Source organism: Somniosus microcephalus, chromosome 2, assembly GCF_052327205.1.
Source record: "Somniosus microcephalus isolate GS21.2 chromosome 2, FLI_Smic_1.0, whole genome shotgun sequence".
NCBI classification, from domain to species: Eukaryota; Metazoa; Chordata; class Chondrichthyes; order Squaliformes; family Somniosidae; genus Somniosus; species Somniosus microcephalus.
Window position 1 is genome coordinate 249,101,297 of NC_140988.1, and position 21,397 is coordinate 249,122,693.

Genomic DNA, 21,397 nt, shown 5'->3' on the forward strand with positions numbered 1-21,397 from the left:
GTATTACATTTTTGAAGCTGATGCATACCGGATTGACTTGGATAGAAAACTGGTTGGCATACAGAAAGCAAAGAGTTGGAATAAACGGGTCTTTTTCCGAGTGGCAGGCAGTGACTAATGGGGTACTGCAGGGATCGGTCCTTGGACCCCAGCTATTCACAATATATATTAATGATCTAGACGAGGGAACTAGATGTAATATCTCCATATTTGCAGACGACACAAAGCTAGGTGGGCGTGTGTGCTGTGAGGAGGATGCCGAGAAACTCCAGGATGATTTGGACAGGTTGGGTGATTGGGCAGAAGCATGGCAGATGCAATATAACATGGATAAATGTGAGGTTATCCACTTTGGTGGCAAAAACAGGAAGGCAGATTATTATCTGAACGGCAATAGATTGGGCGAAGGGGAAGTGCAACGAGACCTGGGTGTCCTTGTGCACCAGTCACTGAAGGTAAGCATGCAGGTGCAGCAGGCGGTTAAGAAGGCAAATGGTATGTTGGCCTTCGTAGCAAGAGGCTTTGAGTACAGGAACAAGGATGTCTTGCTGCAGTTGTACAGGGCCTTGGTGAGACTGCACCTTGAGTATTGTGTGCAGTTTTGGTCACCTTATCTGAGGAAGGATGTTCTTGCCATGGAAGGAGTTCAGCAAAGATTCACCAGGCTGATACCTGGGATGGCAGGAATGATGTATGAGGAGAGATTGGGTCGATTGGGCTTGTACTCGCTGGAGTTTAGAAGAATGAGAGGGGATCTCATTGAAACTTATAAAAACCTGACAGGACTGGACAGACTAGATGCAGGAAGGATGTTCCCGATGGTCGGGGAGTCCAGAACCAGGGGTCACAGTCTAAGGATAAAGGGTATGCCATTTAGGACTGAAATGAGGAGGAATTTCTTCACCCAGAGAGTGGCGAACCTGTGGAATTCTCTACCACAGAAGGAAATAGAGGCTAATTCATTAAATATATTCAAGAAGGAGTTGGATATATTTCTTAAGGCTAAAGGGATCAAGGGGTATGGGGAGAAAGCAGGAACCGGTACTGAATTTGGATGATCAGCCATGATCACATTGAATGGCGGAGCAGGCTCGAGGGGCCGAATGGCCTACTCCTGCTCCTATCTTCTATGTTTCTATGTAAATATTGGTGGCAATTTGTCTTGGATATGGTAAAATAAGAAATGTTGTGAAATAAAGTTAAGATGTGCTGGTCTATAGATTTTTGAGTGATTTTCCACTTTTGGGTTACTTTATGGGTACAGTAGCCTAGTAGATAGGGTGCTGCATTAGCAATCCAGAGGACCTGAGTTCTGGTAATTTGTGGACCAGCACGTGAGCTTCCGGATTGTTCTAAAATAAATAACTGGTTCACTACTGCCTTTCAGGGAAGTGAGCCTGCCTGGTCTGGCCTACACATGACTCCAGTCTCACACTACGTGGTTGACTTTTAACGCCCTCTGTTATAAACGATTGGTAGAGTTTAAAAAAAAAATAAGACCCGGCACCTTGACAACAATTGATTTCTTCCTATCTCGACTCTACTTTTTTCCTCCCATTGTCCAGCCCCTTCCCACCTACATCCACGGCTCTTCCGATGCCCTCTGCCACTTTTAACAGTTTCCCAGTCCCAACCGTCTCCTTTTCATTCTGGACATCCAATCCCTCTACACCAGGACGACCTGAGGATCACAGAAATCACAGAAACCCCACAGTGCAGATAGAGGCCATTTCGGCCCATCGAGCCTGCACCGACACATATCCCACCCGATCCCCGTAACCCCTACACCAACACATATCCCACCCTATCCCCGCTCCACTTCGTCCTTGAACAGAGGCCCAACCAGTCCCCATCCACCACCACCCTCCTCCGCCTGGCTGAACTTGTTCTCACATTGAACAACTCCTTTGACTCCACTCACTTCCTCCAAATTAAAGGTGTTGCTATGGGCACCCGCATGGGCCCTAGCTATGCCTGCTTTTTCATGGGTATGTGGAATATTCTTTGTTCCGGTCCTACTCCGGTCCCCCCCCACCCCCTCACCTCTTTACTACATTGATGACTGTATTGGTGCCGTTTCCTGCTCTCACCCCGAACTCGTTAATTTCATTCACTTTGCTTCCAATTTCCACCCTTCCCTCACCTTCACATGGTCCATCTCCGACTCTTCCCTTCCCTTACTTGACTTCTCTGTCTCCATTTCTGGGGATAGGCTATCGACCAACATCCACTATAAGCCCACTGACTCCCACAGCTACCTGGACTACACTAGCTCCCACCCAGCTTCCTGAAAAGACTCTATTCCATTCTCCCAGTTTCTCCGTCTCCGACTCCGAGACTAGGGTCCTGAATTTAAATAAAGGAAACTATGATGGTATGAGGCTCGAGTTGGCTAGGATGAATTGGGGAACGTTACTTAAAGGGTTGACAGTTGATAGGCAATGGCAAACATTTAAAGATCGCATGAATGAACTACAGAATTTGTTTATCCCTGTTTGGCATAAAAATAAAACAAAAAAGGTGACTCAACCGTGGCCAACAAGGGAAATTAGGGATAGCATAAGGTCCAAGGAGAGGACAGATAAATTGGCCAGAAAAAGCAGCAAACCGGAGGATTGGGAGCAGTTTAGGATTCAACAAAGGAGGACAAAGGGATTAATTAAGAGGGGGGAAATAGTGTATGAGAGTAAGCTTGCGGGGAACGTAAAAACTGACTCAAAGCTTCTATAGATACGTGAAAAGAAAAAGATTGGTGAAGTCAAGCGTAGGTCCCTTGCAGTCAGAATCAGGGGAATTTATAATGGGGAACAAAGAAATGGCAGACCAATTAAATACATAGGTCTAGAAATTCGGTTGGTAGCGCCAGCGATTAGCGCCTAAAGAGCCCGAGAATTGGGGCGTTACCCAATGTTCGGGCGGGCGCAGTGAATATAGCACCACCTCCCATATTGAGTATTCTTTTAGCGCCAGCGCTAACTCTTTGCCCGCGGGCGCAGGCAGATCATGACGTCATTTCAGTGTGCACCGCCTTTTTGGCGCCCCGGACCGGATATTCGGTGGCGCCCGGAACTGTTAGTGACAGTTCGATGGAATGCTACCAGGCCCTTCTCGTAGTCGGGGGGGGCGCTATTTAAAGGGGACAGCTCTAGTATAAAAGCTGCAGCCACTTGGCCTGTTCATTGTGATCGTTGCTGGAGAGAGTTGGTGAGCTACTGTGGAGCAGATTTTTTGGAATTTAGTCTTAGAATACTTGGGACCTTCAAACCTGGTTGGAGCGCTACACCTAACAGCATTTTGACCGACTGGCATCGGAATGGGAGCTGCTTTGGATGGCAACGTCCTCATGGCCGGACACTCTGAAGGGGCAGAGAGACGGCGGGAGAGAGGGCCGGGATTGGCCAGAAAGAGGAGGGGCAATGGAGGTCGGCCAATCCGAGGGTACGCTGCGAGGGTATTCAGGCAGCAGGTCTCATACCTTGCAATGTCAGAGGAGCAGTGTGTGCGAAGGCTCCGATTCGGGAAGGAGGTTGTAACTGAGCTGTGCCACCTGCTTGCTGAGGATCTGCAGCCGCATCTACGGTGCAGGACCTCTCTGTCGGTGTCCGTTAAAGTGACTGTTGCCCTCAATTTCTATGCCACCGGATCCTTTCAGGCAGCCACTAGGGACATTGCGAATATCTCTCAGTTTGCAGTCCATTGTTGCACCCGGCAAGTTACAGCTGCCCTTTATAGACGAAGGCGTCAATTCATCAACTTCCCTCTGAGCCTGGAGAAGCAGGTGGAGCGCGCGCAGGGCTTCGCTGCTATTGCGGACTTCCCCATGGTGCAGGGGGCGATTGATTGCACACACGTGGCTTTGCGGGCGCCATTGCTCAATCCTGAGGACTTCCACAACCGCAAGGGGTTCCACTCCCTCAATGTGCAGCTGGACTGTGACCACCGCAAAATGATCATGGCAGTCAACGCCCAATTCCCAGGGAGCAGCCACGGTGCCTTCATCCTGCGGCAGACCTCATTTTGTGACCTTTTTTGAGGGGCCGGCTCGCCCACGAGGCTGGCTTCTTGGGGACAAGGGCTATCCTCTCTGCCCATGGCTCATAACACCACTCCGTTTGGCCGCCACCCCAGCAGAAGAGCTGTACAACAGCAGCCATCAGGCGACCAGGAACATTGTAGAGCACACTGTTGGTGTGCTCAAACAGCGTTTCCGCTGTCTGGACCATTCGGGGGGAGCCCTGCAGTACTCACCAGAGCAAGTGGGTCACATCGTCGTCGTCGTCTGCTGCATGCTCCACAACTTGGCGATTCGACGCACCCAGCCAGTGCCAGCTGTCCCTCAAGGTCCAGCAGAGCAGGAGGAGGAGGAGGAGGACGAGCAGGCAGACGAGGAGGAGGAGGAGGAAGATGGGAGGGCTCCTGAAAGTGGAAGGGCCATCCGTCAGAGGCTCATCAGGACTCGGTTCCAGGCCCCTCTGGCGGAATGATGGGTGTCATTCGTCCTGTGCACTTCGGATCTTTGAAAGGCTCTGAAGGCCAGCATGACTGTAAATAGTTACGTGTACCATTGCAAATTAAAAATTTTCTTTATTGTCACAAAAGTCCTTCCGTGCAGCATAACAACATCATGTCAACAGAAACCATAACTAACAAAATAACAGTTAACTCTTCGGCAAAGCCGCAAAACTAAACAAACCATTTCCAACAATCACAACAGGTGAGGGAGCCCTTGAATTTGGCCAAAGAAACGTCTCTGCACCTCCCTCTACTGCTGGCCCCTTGATGGAGAACGACTTCTCTTTCGCGGTCGGCCCCTTCCCTCCCTGCTGCTCCTACGTAATTGAACCCCAGTGGCGGGGTCAAGGCTGGGGGACGCCTGCTGACTGTGTGGAAGCGCAGAAGCCCCTGAGGGACGGCCTGGCCGACCGCTGGTCTTGGAGGGTGCGGATGCGGGCTGCTTGATCTGAGCATGGCTGGAAGCAGTGTGCCCTGCAGGTGGTGGCAGCTGCACTGCAGACATACCAGCGGTGGCATGAGCAATGGTCACCTGCCGAGAGAGGACACCTGAACCAAGGTCGGACGACACACTGGCTCTCTGAGGGGACCGGTTCGGCTCAACCGCCACAATCGCCTGCTCCACTGATTCCTGGCCTTGTATGGTACTGGAAGGGCCCGGGGTGATCCTAGCTGATGCAGATAGGGTGGCTACAGTGAGAGTTTGCGTTGCCTCAGTCTGGGTGTGGACGAGGCCAGCAAGTGACTGTGTGGCAGGTGCCAGTGCTTCGGAGAAGCCCTGGACAGTTCTTTCCATTGCTTCGGACAAGGCCAGAGCAGTCCGTTCCACTGCCTCGGACAAGCCCTGGACAGACCTTTCCAGGGATTGTCCGAGGCTCTGAACAGTCCTTTCCATTGCAGCCTTGAAGCCCTGGACAGTCCTTTCCATTGCAGCCTTGAAGCCCTGGACAGTCCTCTCCATAGCAGCCTCGAAGCCCTGGACAGTCCTCTCCATAGCAGCCTCGAAGCCCTGGACAGTCCTCTCCATTGCTGCCCCGAAGCCTTGGACAGTCCTCTCCATTGCTGCTCCAAAGCCCAACACACTCTTTGCCAGTGTTTCTATCGACTGAGGCATCCTCCCCACTGCAGCCATCAGCTCAGTGTGCCTGAGCCGGGCCTGGGTGCTCATTTCAGCAAGGCTACGCACCTCCTCTGCACTCTGTGCAGCAGTCATCACTCCCTGCCTTGCCCTCCGGGTAGCCGGTGGCCGAACTTGCCTACCCTCCACCCCCCCCCCCCCCCCGCGCTGCTGCATGCCGCTTGTTCCAGCAACTGGCTCATCAGCAGAGCCCCCCCCCTCCCCTCCAGGGGAACTACTATCCCCAGTCTGCAGATGTGTACGCTCCCCTGAAGTTGGAACGGATGCTCCGGCTTCCTCCTGATCCTCGCCTCCGGAGGCACTGGCACTGGCAGCTTCAGGGCGCAGATCCCGAGTTGGTGATGCAGCATCTGAAAGCAGGGAGGTGGAAGAGTGGCTTTAGCAAAAGGACAGGTTGGCGGCAAGGCATGCCAGATTGCGGCAAGGCTCTGACATGGCTGCACACTGAGAAAGCATGCTGGCGGGGGGACCAAGTGGAAGGAGACAGCTGAAAAAGGTGAGAGCCTTACCCTCGCTGTCGAGAAGGGGGTCGGCAGCTGCAGTGGTAACAGGACCACTCAGACGTCCTCCAAGAATCTGGTGCACTCTCTCCTCGAGATCCGTGAGAGTGACCACTTGTGGAGGTCCGCCACCGGCTCGACGCTGGTCCTTCCGGATCGTCGCCAGCTTGGACTGCAGGGGAAAGAAGGGGAAGCTCTGTTACATGATGCCTTGAGAGATCATCTCATGCCCCCCATGGTGCAAGAGCCCTTACATGATGCCTTGAGTCAAATGTGCAAGTGTGTGCCCAGAAAGGGCCGTGGGTGCTTGCTGACAGATGGCCATTGGGGCATCATGGCAACAGGGTGCGCAAAGTCAGGTGCAGATGGAAGGAATCAGAAGTTTGCATAAACAACACACACCCTAACGACCCGAGTGAGGTCGTTGAATTTCTTCCTGCACTGAACAGGGCTCCTGGTCACCATGCTGCTGGAGTTGACCCTCTGAGAAACATCCCTCCAAGCTCGGCGGTAATCCTTTTGATTCAGCCTCCTGCCACTGTCAGGATACAGAACATCTCGACGGCGCTCCACTGCGGACACCAACTCCTCCAGAGCCTCAGTGCTGAAGCGCTCTGCTCTCTGTCTCACCTTCTCCACCCTGACCAAGTTTTTTGCGCCAGAGAAGGAAGAGCGCCGATTCTGAGGCCTACAGGGCGTTGAGTGTGGAAGCTGAGGCTGACTGACCCACCCCTTTAAGAGCCGGCCGGCGCCTGGAAGTCTCGTGGTTATCGGTAATTGAGATCACCTGCGCTGCGCCTGTCCGCGCCGATATTGGGTAGCGCCGGAAGTTTTGCACCTTAGGAGGCCCGTGCAACGTCTGAATTCGCGCCTCAATCCCCTTTGGGGGCGATGCAACCCAATATCGCGCCAGGCGGCGATAAGTTTCGTCTGGCTATAAACTTTGCGCAGCGCCAGTTCTAACGCCTCAAGCGGGGCGATACCCAATTTCTAGGCCATACTTTGGTTCTCTCTTCACAAAGGAGGACACAAATAACCTCCCAGAGATGTCGGGGAACATAGGGTCTAATGAGAGGGAGGAACTGAATGAAATCAGTATTTGTAGGGAAATGGTGTTAGGGAAATTGACGGGATTGAAGGCCAATAAATCCCCAGGGCCTGATAATCTACATCCTAGGGTACTTGAGGAAGTGGCCCTAGAAATAGTAGATGCATTGCTGGTCATCTTCCAAAATTCTATAGATTCTGGAACAGTTCCCATGGATTGGAGGGTAGCTAATGTTACCCCACTATTCAAAAAAGGTGGTAGAGCGAAAACGGGGAAATATAGACCGGTAAGCCTGACATCGGTAATGGGGAAAATGCTAGAGTCCATTATAAAAGATGTAATACTTGGAAACCAGTGACAGGATCGGACAAAGTCAACATGGATTTACAAAAGGTAAATCGTGCTTTACTAATCTACTAGAATTTTTTGAGTATGTAACTGGTAGAATAGATAAGGGAGAACCAGTGGATGTGGTGTATTTGGACTTTCAGAAGGCTTTCGATGAGGTCCTGCATAAGAGATTAGTGTGTAAAGTTAAAGCACATGGGATTGGGGGTAAGGTACTGACTTGGATAGAGAACTGGTTGGCAGACAGGAAGCAAAGTGTTGGAATAAACGGGCCTTTTTCCGAGTGGCAGGCAGTGACTAGTGGGGTACCGCAAGGATCGGTCCTAGGACCCCAGCTGTTCACAATATATATTAATGATCTGGACGAGGGAATTGGATGTAATATCTCCAAATTTGCAGATGACACAAAGCTGGGTGGGCGTGTGTGCTGTGAGGAGGATGCCGAGAAACTCCAGTATGATTTGGACAAGTTGGGTGATTGGGCAGATGCATGGCAGATGCAATATAATGTGGATAAATGTGAGGTTATCCACTTTGGTGGCAAAAACAGGAAGGCAGATTATTATTTGAACGGCAATAGATTGGGAGAAGGGGAAGTGCAACGATACCTGGGTGTCCTTGTGCACCAGTCGCTGAAGGTAAGCATGCAGGTGCAGCAAGCGGTTAAGAAGGCAAATGGTATGTTGGCCTTCGTAGCGAGAGGGTTCGAATACAGGAACAAGGATGTCTTGCTGCAGTTGTACAGGGCCTTGGTGAGACCACATCTTGAGTATTGTGTGCAGTTTTGGTTGCCTTATCTGAGGAAGGATGTTCTTGCCATGGAGGGAGTGCAGCAAAGATTCACCAGACTGATACCTGGGATGGCAGGAATGACGTATGAGGAGAGAGTGGGTCGATTGGGCTTGTACTCGCTGGAGTTTAGAAGAATGAGAGGGGATCTCATTGAAACTTATAAAATTCCAACAGGACTCGACAGACTAGATGCAGGAAGGATGTTCCTGATGGTCGGGGAGTCCAGAACCAGTGGTCACAGTCTAAGGATAAGGGGTAAGCCATTTAGGACAGAGATGAGGAGGAATTTCTTCACCCAGAGAATGGTGAGCCTGTGGAATTCTCTACCACAAAAGGCAGTTGAGGCCAAATCATTAAATATATTCAAGAAGGAGTTAGATATATTTTTTTACGGCTAAAGGGATATGGGGAGAAAGCAGGGACAGGGTACTGAATTTGGATGATCGGCCATGATCTCATTAAATGGCGGAGCAGGCTCAAGGGGCGGAATGGCCTACTCATGCTCCTATCTTCTATGTTTCTATCTGTTATGATGGCACCTTCCATACCAGTGCTTCCGGTATGTCTTCCTTTTTCCTCAACTGAGGATTCCCCTCTACTGTGGTTGACATGGCCCTCGACTGTGCCCGTTCCATTTCCCGCACTTCTCTCACCCCTTCTCCTCCCTCCCAGAACCACGATAGGGTTCCCCTTGTCCTCACCTTTCACCCCACCAGCCTCCACATTCAACGGATCATGCTGCGCCATTTCTGCCACCTCCAGCGTGACCCCACCCCACCACCAAACAGATCTTCCCGTACCCCCCCCCCCTTCAGCATTCCAAAGGGACCACTCCCTCCGCGACACCCTGGTCCACTCTTCTACCACCCCCAGCACCACTTCCCATTCGCCCAGCACCTTCCCATGCAAGCGCAGGCGATGCAACACCTGCCCTTTTAGCTCCTCCCCACCGTCCAGGGCCCCAAACACTCCTTCCAGGTGAAACAGCGATTTACTTGTACTACTTACAATTTAGTATACTGTATTCACTGCTCACAATGCAGTCTCCTCTACATTGGGGAGACCAAACGCAGAATGGGTGACCGCTTTGTGGAACACCTCCGTTCAGTCCGTAAGGGGGACCCCAAGCTTCCAGTCGCCTGTCACTTTAATTCTCCGCTCCACTCCCACTCTGATCGCTCCGTCCTCGGCCTCTTACACTGTTCCAACAAAGATCAACGTAAGCTTGAGGAACAGCACCTCATCTTTCTATTAGGCACTTTACAGCCGTCTGGACTTAACATCGAGTTCAACAATTCCTCAGACTATAAATTAGCCCCTGTATTTCTTTCTCTTGTTTCCTCACATAGTAGCTGTTAATGTTGCTGCCACCATCATCCACACATCGTCTAGAGCCATCTTTTGTTTCTTAACTTGTCCCATTACCTCTCCTTTTGCCTTGCACTATCATCCCTTTTGTCATTCAATCTCTCCTGCCTTCCATCCCATCACAGACCTTCCCTTTGTTCTTTCCTCCCCTCCTCCCTGCCCCTGCTTAAAAATCTCTGTTCCCTAACCTTTTCCAGTTCTGATGAAGGGTTTGACCCAAAACGTTGACTCTTTCTCCTCACCTCGATGCTGCCTGACCTGCTGAGTCTTTCCAGCACTTTCTGTTGTTATTTCAGATTTCCAGCACCCGCAGTATTTTGCTATTGTATAGATGCCAGCCAGTTTGGTATTCTCCACATGCCATTAAGCCGGTGAGTGTACTGGACATAGCAAAAACTATGGGCCCAAACCACAACCCAGCTGTAGTGCCGAAAGGCTGTGCACCAGAGCTAGCTGCTCACCGAGCCAAGCTGTTCCAGTATAATTATGCCAACATCTACCCAACAATGTGAAAAAGTGCTCAGCTAGATGTAATCCACAGAAAGCAAGATATGTCTAACCTGACCAGTTCCCACCCTATCAGTCTCCTCCCAATCATCAGTAATAGATGGAAGAAGTCATCCGTAGTGCCATTGGGCAATACCTGCTGTCCACGTAATTCGGGTTCTGTTAGGAACACTTGGCTTCAGTACCTCATCACAGCCTTGATTCAGATATGGAAGCCAGAGGAGAGGTGAGAGTGCCTTTGATACCAAAGCAGCATTTGACTGAGTATGGCGTCAGGGAGCCCTAGGAGAACTGAGGTCAATGGGGATCAAAGGGAAAACCATCCAGTTACTGGATTCATACCTGACAGACAGGATGGTGATTATGGTGGTTGGAAGCTACAGGAGTTCCTCATGGGAGCAAATGTGGTCCAACCATCTTCAGCTGCTTCAGCAATGCTCTTCCATTGCTCATAAGGTTGCGTGGAGCTGTTCGCATAATTCCAGTGTTCAGTACCATTTACAACTCTTGCGATTAATCAAGTGGTCCATATCAGCCCACAGCAAGACCTGGACAACAGTTAGGCTTGGACTGACAACTGACAGGTAACAATCAGGCCATATAAGTGCCATGTAATGATCATTTCAAACAGGAGAAAACCCAGCTACACCTTGACCTTCAACGGCACCACCATCAATATCCTGGACATGTTGACTAGTAACTTAACTGGACAGCCATATCAGCATCTGTTCTCCCCAGGACAGAGCAGGTTGCTTGATCAGCTCTGCATGCCAATGGACTTGATATCCATCCCCTCCACCCAGCACACAGTATGGCTGCAGTGTATATGATCTAAAGGGTGCACTGCAGTAACTCACCAAGATCCCTTCCATGCGACTTGTACCATTGAGCAGGACAAGAGCTCCAAGTCATACACAATCCTGACCTGGATACAAATCACTGTTCATTCATCATTGCTGGGCCAATATCCTGGAATTCCATAGCTAGCACCATTGTGGGAGCATCATCACTACAACAATTGCATTTGTTCAATGGGAAAACCTAACACCACCTTCTCAAGAAACCTAGGATCAGCAATAAGTGTGGCCTTGTCAGCATTTCCCACATCCCAAGAACAATTTTTTCAGAGCTGTATTGTTGAATTTTAAACAATTTCAATAATGTAAACTTTTAGCTCTTCACCTCCTTCATTGTGGAGTAAAATTTTAAGATGGAAACTATTGCAGATAATTCAGCCGGTATATGTGGGAAACTGGTTAGCAGCTATCAATGGCAAGAAAAGTAATTCTGTCAAGCTGAGATATGAAACTCTCATACTGAGGCCTGGAGGTTCGTTGCACAGCGAGTCAAGTTCCACTGAAGTTATTTAATGCAACCTTCTATCAGTCCTCGGAGTGATCAAAATGTGCTTGTTTAAAGTGACTGTTTTTCTTCAACTGCAGCGATTCCACATATACCCAGATAGATAATTGTCCTGTTTGATTTTCCTCCAAGCATTCCAGTAGATCTTGAGTTCTTTAGGGAAATTAGGTACTTCGCGAAGTGGGAATTCTCAGCTAGAGCTGCTTATAGGATCTACCCTTCATTGAGACCCAATTCACAGTTCTTGTCAAAGACTATTTATTCAACTGCTGCATTACCATGCGTTTTGAATACTGCTCCCTTCACCCAGGAGGCTAGACATAGGTTCAGAACAGCTTATGGATCTTAAGGCTGATGGTGGTAGTAACAGTAATATTTGTGGCAGCAGATGCAAGTAAGTACCTTTTTTGAGGCAGTTACAACTGAAACTTTTCACACAGTGAGCCCTAAGGCACATTGGCCTAGAAATTCGGTTGTTTGCACCAGCGGTTAGCGCCTAAAGAGACCGAGAATTGGGGCGGGCGCAATGAAGATTGCGACAACTCCCATATTGACTATACATTTAGCGCCTGCGCTAAGTGTTTGCGCGCGAGCGCAAGCAGATCATGACGTCATTTCATTGTGCAACGCCTTTTAGGGGCGCCTGAGCAGATATTGGGTGGCGCCCGGAGCCTTCACGCCTAGCGCTATTAGTGACAGTTCGAAGGAGCGTTAGCAGGCCCTTCTCGGAGTCGGGGGGCGCTATTTAAAGAGGACAGCTCTAGTATAGAAGCTTCAGCCACTTGGCCTGTTCATTGCGATCGTTGGTGGAGAGAGTTGGTGAGCTACTGTGGAGCAGAGTTTCTGGAATTTAGCATTAGAGTACTTGGGACCCTCAAACCTGTCCGGAGCAGTTGGAGCACTAGACCTAACAGCCTTTTGACCAACTGGCATCGGAATGGGAGATGCTTTGGAGGGCGACAGCCTCATGGCCGAACACTATGAAGGGGCAGAGAGACGGCGGGAGAGAGGGCCGGGATTGGCCAGAAGGAGGAGGGGCAATGGAGGTCGGCCAATCCGAGGGTATGCTGCGAGGGTCTTTAGGCAGCAGGTGTCATACCTTGACATGTCGGAGGAGCAGTGTGTGCGAAGGCTCCGAATCGGGAGGGACGTTGTTACTGAGCTGTGCCACCTGCTTGCTGAGGATCTGCAGCCGCGTCTACGGTGCATGACCTCTCTGTCGGTGGCCACTAAACTGACTTGCCCTCAATTTTTATGGCAACGGATCCTTTCAGTGAGCCATTGGGGACATAGCGAATATCTTTCAGGTTGCAGTCCACTGCTGCATCCGGCAAGTTACAGCTGCCCTTTATAGGCGAAGGCGTCAATTCATCACCTTCCCTCTGACCCTGGAGAAGCAGGCGGAGGAGGAGGAGGAGCATGCGGACGAGGAGGAGGAGGAGGAGGAAGATGGAAGGGCTCCTGAAAGTGGAATGGTCATCCGTCACAGGCTCATGAGGACTCTTCTCGAGGCCCCTCTGGCGGAATGATGAGTGTCTTTACTCCTGCGCACGTTGGATGTTTGAAAGCCTCTGAAGGCCAGCATCACTGTAATTAGTCACGTACACCATAGCACATTAAAACTTCTCTTTATTGTCACAAAAGTCTTTCATTACAGCAAAACAACGTCATGTCAACAGAAACCATAACTAACAAAATAACAGTTAACTCTTCGGCAAAGCCGCAAAACTAAACAAACTATTTCCAACAATTCCAACAGGTGAGGGTCTCCTTGATTTTGGCCAAAGAAACATCTCGGCACCTCCCTCTACTGCTGGCCCCTTGATGGAGAACGACTTCTCTTTCGCGGTCGGCCCCTTCCCTCCCTGCTGCTCCTACGTAATTGAACCCCAGTGGCGGGGTGAAGGCTGGGGGACGCCTGCTGACTGTGGAAGCGCAGAAGCCCCTGAGGGACGGCCTGGCCGACCTCTGGGCTTGGAGGGTGCGGACGCAGGATGCTTGATCTGAGCATAGCTGGAAGCAGTGTGCCCTGCAGGTGGTGACAGCTGCACTGCAGACGTGCCAGCGCTGGCATGTGGAATGGTCACCTGCCGAGAGAGGACACCTGCACCATTGTCGGACGACACACTGGCTCTCTGAGGGGACCGGCTCATCCGCCACAATCGCATGCTCCACTGCTTCCTGGCCTTGTATGGGACTGGAGGGGCCCGGGGTGATCCTAGCTGATGCAGATAGGGTGGCTGCAGTGAGAGTTCGCTTTGCCTCAATCTGGGTGTGGACGAGGCCGGCAAGTGACTGCGTGGCAGCAGTGAGGACCTGTGAGCCAGGTGCCAGTGCTTCGGAGAAGCCCTGGACAGTTCTTTCTATTGCTTCGGACAAGGCCGGTGCCGACCGCTCCACTGCCTCGGACAAGCCCTGGACAGACCTTTCCAGGGATTGTCCGAAGCCCTGAACAGTCCTTTCCATAGCGGCCTCGAAGGCCTGGACAGTCCTCTCCATTGTTGGCCCAAAGCCCTCGACAGACCTCTCCATTGTTGCCCCGAAACCCTGGAGAGTCCTGTCCATTGTTGCCCCGAAGCCCTGGAGAGTCTTCCATTGTTGCCCCGAAGTCCAACACACTCTTTGCCAGTGTATCTATTGACTGAGGCATCCTCCCCACTGCAGCCATCAGCTCAGTGTGCCTGAGCCGGGCCTGGGTGCTCATTTCAGCCAGGCGACGCACCTCCTCTGCACTCTGTGCAGCAGTCATCACTACCTGCCTTGCCCTCCGGGGAGACGGTGGCCGAACTTGCCTACCCCCCTTGCGTTGCTGCATGCCGCCTGTTCCGGCAACTGCCTGATCCTCAGAGCACCCCCCCCTCCCCTCCAGGAACTACTGTCCCCAGTCTGTAGATGTGTATGCTCCCCTGAGATTGGAACGGATGGTCCGGCTTCCTCCTGATCCTCGCCTCCGGAGGCACTGACACTGGCAGCTTCAGGTCGTTGAGCCCCAGTTGGTGATGCGTCATCTGAAAGCAGGGAGGTGGAAGAGTGGCTTTAGCAAAAGGACAGGTTGGCGGAAAGGCATGCCAGATTGCGGCACACTGAGGAAGCATGCTGGCGGGGGGACCAAGTGGAAGGAGACAGCTGAAAAAGGTGAGAGCCTTACCCTCGCTGTCGAGAATGGGGTCGGCAGCTGCAGTGGTAACCGGACCAGACAGACGTCCTCCAAGAATCTGGTGCACTCTCTCCTCGAGATCCGTGAGAGTGACCACTTGTGGAGGTCCGCCACCGGTTCGACGCTGCTCCTTCCAGATCGTCGCCAGCTTGGACTGCAGGGGAAAGACGGGGAAGTTCTGTAACATGATGCCTTGAGAGATCATCTCATGCCCCCCATGGTGCAAGAGCCCTTACATGATGCCTTGAGAGATCATCTCATGCCCCCCATGGTGCAAGGGCCCTTACATGTGGCCTTGAGTGAAATGTCCATGTGTGTGCCCAGAAAGGGCCATGGGTGCTTGCTGACAGATGGCCATGGGGCATCATGGCAACAGGGTCCTCGAAGTTAGCTGCAGATGGAGGGAATTGGAAGTTTGCATAACCAACACTCACCCTAACGACCCGAGTGAGGTCGTTGAATTTCTTCCTGCACTGAACAGGGGTCCTGGTCGCCATGCTGTTGGAGTTGACCCTCTGAGAAACCTCCCTCCAAGATCGCCGGTAAGCCTTTTGATTCGGCCTCTTGCCATTGTCAGGATACAGAACATCTCGATGGCGCTCAACTGCAGACACCAACTGGTCCAGAGCCTCAGTGCTGAAGCGCTCTGCTCTCTGTCTCACCTTCTCCATCCTGACCAAGTTTCTTGCGCCAGAGAAGGGTGAGCGCCGATTCTGAGGCCTACAGGGCGTTGAGTGTGGCAGCTCAGACTGACTGACCCACCCCTTTAAGAGCCGGCCGGCACCTGGAAGTCTCATGGTTTCCGGGAATTGAGATCACCTGCGCTGCACCCGTCCGCGCCGATATTGGGTAGCGCCTGAACTTTTGCGCCTTAGGAGCCCCATGCAACGTCTGATTTCGCGCCTCAATCCCCTTTGGGGGCGATGCAACCCAATATCTCGCCAGGCAGCGATAACTTTCGTCTGGTTATAAACTTTGCGCTGCGCCAGTTCTAAGGCCTCAAGCGGGGCTATACCCAATTTCTAGGCCATTATGTTGTCCCATGACATTGAGATTAACCAGTGGTAACATGTTAATTTGCTTTCTCTTTATGCTTGCAGCGATTCAGTTTCTGGCTCAGGGAGATCTACCTGAATTATTTACCATGCAGAAAGGATAACCTTAGGCTACAGGCAAATGTTATGTATAAAATTGTGTTTGGATTTCATTTATCTCATGCAATCATGCTTCTTAAAATTCAACTGTTCCCACATTTCCTTTACAGAGGAAAGTTTAGTGTTCGGAATGATTGATCCCAGCTGTTTTTCTTTTGGGAGCAAAGCCTTTTGGTGAAACCATTACACATCAGCATGTAATTATACAAGAATGAAACTCCTTAGGTGGTGATGATTGATCAGGAAAAGTTGAAACTTGTGCTATGGCTGCTTCCTGGTTCATGGGAACACCATCACATCCAAATTCCACTCTTAAGTCACACTGACTTGGCAGTATATCGCTGTTCCTTCATTGTCACTGGGTCAAAATCCTGGAACTCCTTCCTTAACAGCACTGTGGGAGTACCTACTACAAAGACTTCAGCCGTTCAAGATTGCGGCTCACCACCACCTTCTCTAGGGCACTTAAGGATGAGCAATAAATGCTGGGCTTGCCAGCGTCGCCCACATCCCAGGAACTAATTTAAAAAAATTTGCTACAGGTTTTTATTTACACTGTCTGTAACTTACTTACGTAGAATGATTTATGCATTTTCACAGAACATTATTGTCTCTTTAATCGCTCAAGCCAGTGAGCTGTGGTTTTCCAATCTGGTCTTGCTGTTAAGTCATGGAGCAATATACCTCCATAATCCTTCATTGTATATAAAAAAAAAAAAATTGTTAATTGTTGATTAAATGTGAGGAGCTTTAGGTGACAGTGTGGATATAGTCTCTCATTAAATGTTTGGAAACTCCCATCAACACTCTGTTGCCACCATTTAAAGGAACTTGACATTTACTTTGAGAATACTTCCTTATATAAAGTTGGAAGACTATGTGACTAGTATTGCACCAAACACTAAATGGGATAACGACTCTTTTTTTCTGCCTTCTCTTCCTCCCCTCCAACACCCCCTCCCCTCCCTCCAACACCCCCTCCCCTCCTCCACCGCAACCTGTTTTCTTTGTACATGAAATTTTCACTGCAGTCAATGAAACGAGACCCCCAGTCTTGGCTTCTTTTATATTTAGTTTAGTGTGATTTTGGTGCTGCTGGTTTGTGGCAATCGGTTTTGCAGAGTTAGCAGCAAAATCATAGAAAACTTGTCAGATTCGCTAAAGCTGACCACTGGGAAGAACATTTTTTTTAACCCGTCTTCCTAATAGCTTTTGAAGTTGCTACCAACTGAGACCCCCAAGCATCAGGCATTAACCCTCTGCTAAAAACAATTTAAATGCAGCTGTTGTTGCCTAAAGCTTAAACGTATTTGCACATTTCTTTGATTTTTTTTTTTTTGCTTCCTTATCTAAGATAATGTACACCTAAAGAGTAAGGATGATGCAGCCTGAATTCTTGTTTGTAAATATTGAATCTTTGCTTATTCCTGTACCCTGATAGACTAAAGCAGATGCTGAATGATCTTCTACATCAACAACAGGAAGACAAGAAGCCAGAAAATCAAAGAGATAGCAGTGTGCCGCCTCCTTCTCCCAGCAATTTTGTCTTCCCTCCATTTAGCTTCCCTTCCCCGTCCTTAAATCCATTAAGCATGTCGCGATTTCCAAATTGTTCTCCTTTCGTTCATGGTAAGTACTGCTATTTGTAGAAATAGTTGTCCTTGTGTGGAGTATTTCAGATTTTATGATGCAAGTAACATTTGAGAAAGTTAACAACACTTTTACAAGTGAACTATGTTTGTAGAACTGAGTGATGATTCCGTCAGTGAACACATTTGATCGAAGTCCAGTGCTATTAAACTATCTGAACTTTATTTTTTTTTTAAAGATATAATGTAGGAGTGTAATTGTTACTGACCTAAATGGTAACCTTGAGCCCAGAAGACTGACAAAGCCATCAATTATGTTTCTACTATTTATTTTGATGCAACACAGTAGTTCAATTCTTGATAATCAATTTATCTTTTTTTCAAAAACAGGTTTCAACCTTAACCCAATATTCCCCCCTGGGTGTAGTGACCTATCACAAAATGTCAGTGTCCAAAGCAATGAACAGCAACCACTTGTAAACGAGCACAGCATCTCTGGAAAAACAGAGTACTTGGCCTTCCCAAAGCCATTTGAAAGTAATTCTCCAAAATGCAGAGAGAGCAAGTGGTATGTACAGTATTTTCAGCTTGCAGTGGCCTTGCTGCTTTCACATAGTAAAAATGTTTTGTTTCCTTTTATAATTTTCTAGATGTATTATTTCAATGACTAGAAGTTCTGAGTTGGCATTTTGGTAGTATACTTCTAACGGTTGCTAATTTTAGCAAAAAAAGTAGATGCAAGGACAAGCAGTGTTCCTCACTGCGTATCTTTGTTTGCTCTTTTGCTAAAAGTAGGGAAGAGGAAAATGTCCCTTTAGTCTTCCAGTAGTTGAAGAAAATTATTTTGCAAGAGCCTGGGGCCTACAATTTTATCTTGAAACCAGCATACCCATGAATGGACACACTGAGATATAGGATGGTAAAGGCAAGTTGCTATTTCCTAAATTTTAAATAATTTACAACCTAGCTCAACAAATATTGATGTAGAGGGAAATAATGCAATCTGAGGAGGGGGTTTAAGAGGAACACCAAAACCATGGGCCTTGAGATAAAGTATCTTCAAATTATCATGAGTCAGGCCTTTCAGCTGTCCATTATTCAGAGATAGGGAATAACAACAAAAACTTGTATTCATATAGCGTCTTTAACATAGTAAAATGTCCCAACGTGCTTCACAGGAGCGTTATCAAACAATCAAGACAAGCTACAATGTACTTACTATAAATGCTAGAGCAGAACCTTTCCTCCTGGTCTTGCACAGACTTTAACCACCCGCTTTCACAGGTTTTCTTGTGTCCACCTCGCTGTGAGCTATTGCTGCTAATTTCTGGATTAACTTACCAAACTAGTCAGGGTGAGTTCCCAAAGTATGCTGAGTGTACAGTGGGAGTTGTCCAAACCTTTGTGAGGCAGTTGTGCTTCAAGCATGATGTTAATCCAACCCTCCCTCCCCCAAATTGGTCAACAAATTTACCTCCAAGGTTCTTGCCAGCAAGCAGTGTTTCATGCCTTGAACAATCCATGTCTTTTGGTGCTTTGCTTCTCAGGATTGAACGGCTATCGTCATTGAGGGTTTTTAGTAGACGCTTTGGAAGATTTTAAGAACCAGCAGAACTTGCAAATAATTTCAGAAATAGCTATGAAAAGCAGTACATCAAAGAGTTCTCTTTGATTAGCGAGCAAGCCACACACGCCTGCTATACTTGCAGTGCTTTTATGGCAAAATCTGGGGTTTCCAAGCCCAGGACCCTGGAATGCACCACATCTCCAAGACGATTTGTGACTTCAAATTTCAGCAGTGAATTGCTGGTTACCCCCACCAACTGGGGACCTAGTTGGGTGGCTGCTTGTAGACATTTGTGGCAAATTAAGCAAAAGCCATTATAGATACATGGGTCATAGAAATGGTTATAGAGAGGCTTGTCTTTTTTATTTACTGAGCGCACTCAAGATTTTACAGGACAAACCAATTGGATAATTTACAGGATTCTACTATGATGGTCTGGGCACATAGGGCTAGAAATTTGTTATAGCCAAGAAATGGGCAGTGTTTAGACTAAAAATGGTTAAGTAGCGCCAATTGAAAATCGTCTAGGCTGCATGCAAAATTCGTTCTCGCTCCTCATTAAAATGATTGCAGTCATGATTCTCATCTAAAAACCCAAGCTCATTGGTGTTGCACTGAAAAGATGGACCAATATCGGGGCAGTCTAAACGCAAGTAATGACAGCCGCAGATTTCTTTCACTTCTTAAAGGGGAAATTCATTGATGTTGCAGCACCTCATTCTCAGCATTGTTGGGTGTGCAGCTGCCTCAACAACCATAAGAAGGACACGGAGAAGGAGCACTTATTAACAAATTATGATGGCAGATCGCCACTCCAGGGAGAGAGCCTGGAGGTTTTCCAGTGAAGCTTTGGAGGCATTGGTTTTAGCGATGGAGAGAAGGCGGGCAATCCTGTACCCGCCAACTGGCAGGAGGCCCTTGCCACAAGTCTGCCGGACTATGTGGAGGGAGGTGGCACACCACTTCATGGGCAGCACTCTGGTTCCCAGGACCACACGCAGTGCAGGAAGAAGTTTAATGAGCTCACACGTGTGGTCAGGGTGAGTGAAGGCTTCAACAAATGCTACATGCCACCATCTGTACCACAAACTTCTCACACTGCTCAATGCACCACATCCCCAGCACTCATCCACCAACAATCTCTACCTAGCAACACTCACACAATGACAGCTATTCAACTGTTGCAGGCACAAGGGTCATTAGTTATTAAAATTCATGTATTATGTGAGATATGTTTATAGATAAATTTATTAATTGTGTTTGGAATATTTTGTGGTCTTAAAGGGGACGCTGTGATATGGCGTGAAAGGACGCTGTGATATGGCCCAGAAGGACGCTGTGATATGGCGTGAGACAAGGATTGTATGATGGGGATGTGGTGAGCTACGGGGATCTAGGATTTCATTCATGCGATTCGGAGTCTGATGAGCCGGTCACGGACAGCCCATCCAGAAGACCGATTGTCTCGCTGCCTCCGCTCCCTCTGCCATCGATCCTGGTGGGTGAGGTCCACTGCCTGTACAACCCCCATGACTTTTAGCAAGTGTTGTAGGTTGAAACTTTTCAGAAATAATTATGGAGTTTTGTACTTGCCACAACACTCCCTGATACCAAAGAACCTTGAAATGAATTTTTAAAATTCTTTTAGTAGCAGGAATTAGCACGCAGCCACTCAAACTTAAAAACCCTGTCAGGTGCGAGCGATTGGTGAGGATCCCTTTAAATAGTGTCGCTGGAGCCGGCTTCCTGCTACTGCATACCACCTCGACCTGTCGTTGCTTTCTCCAGCCGGTAAGTTCAATGGCCAAAACGAAGTTGGGAGATCAGGCGTCATGATCTCTGTGATTGCGAACTCCCTGGCGATCGACTTTACTGGCAGCGCTACCGGCAAGGCAGATACGGCGTGCGGTGCTAAAACTGCCATCAGCTGACGGTAGAGCTCTGAATGGCGTTTTGGCGCTATCTCGTGGTGCCAATGTGTGGCGCTAAACACACGAATTTCTCCTGTATAATCTCTTACCTATTCCCATTAGTAATCATGAGTAATACCAAATGCCTAAACACCAAAAGTGAAGTTATGCTGGCTACCCCTCACTGGTTTCACAAGCTCTGTTTTTTGGACATTCTGGCAATTCACCATTGTCATGCAGAAAAGATCTCTCAGTTGGAGGTTCTGATATTGCATTTGAGCCATAGATGTTTTGGTTGCCTGCCTGGCTATTGAAAAGTAGTGACAGAACATGGTTTCCTCCCTTCAGTCGTAAATATCTTAATTAATTCATACAGGCATCTACTAAAAGGACACAGGACATGAACTGCTAGAAGTTTATACAGTGGTGTTCTCCAGAGTCTGTA

General features: G+C 48.9%; 1 protein-coding gene across 10 annotated transcripts in view; it reads left to right on the forward strand.

Moving 5' to 3' along the window:
* pcm1 (pericentriolar material 1) overlaps window positions 1-21,397 on the forward strand; it is a 239,363-nt gene that overhangs the window by 130,672 nt on the left and 87,294 nt on the right. For all 10 annotated transcript variants that reach the window (XM_085970813.1, XM_085970779.1, XM_085970788.1 and 7 more), the window contains 2 exons: window positions 17,328-17,515; window positions 17,866-18,043. In XM_085970813.1, the coding sequence (XP_085826939.1) occupies window positions 17,328-17,515; window positions 17,866-18,043 (366 nt within the window). The remainder of the gene's footprint in view (window positions 1-17,327; window positions 17,516-17,865; window positions 18,044-21,397) is intronic.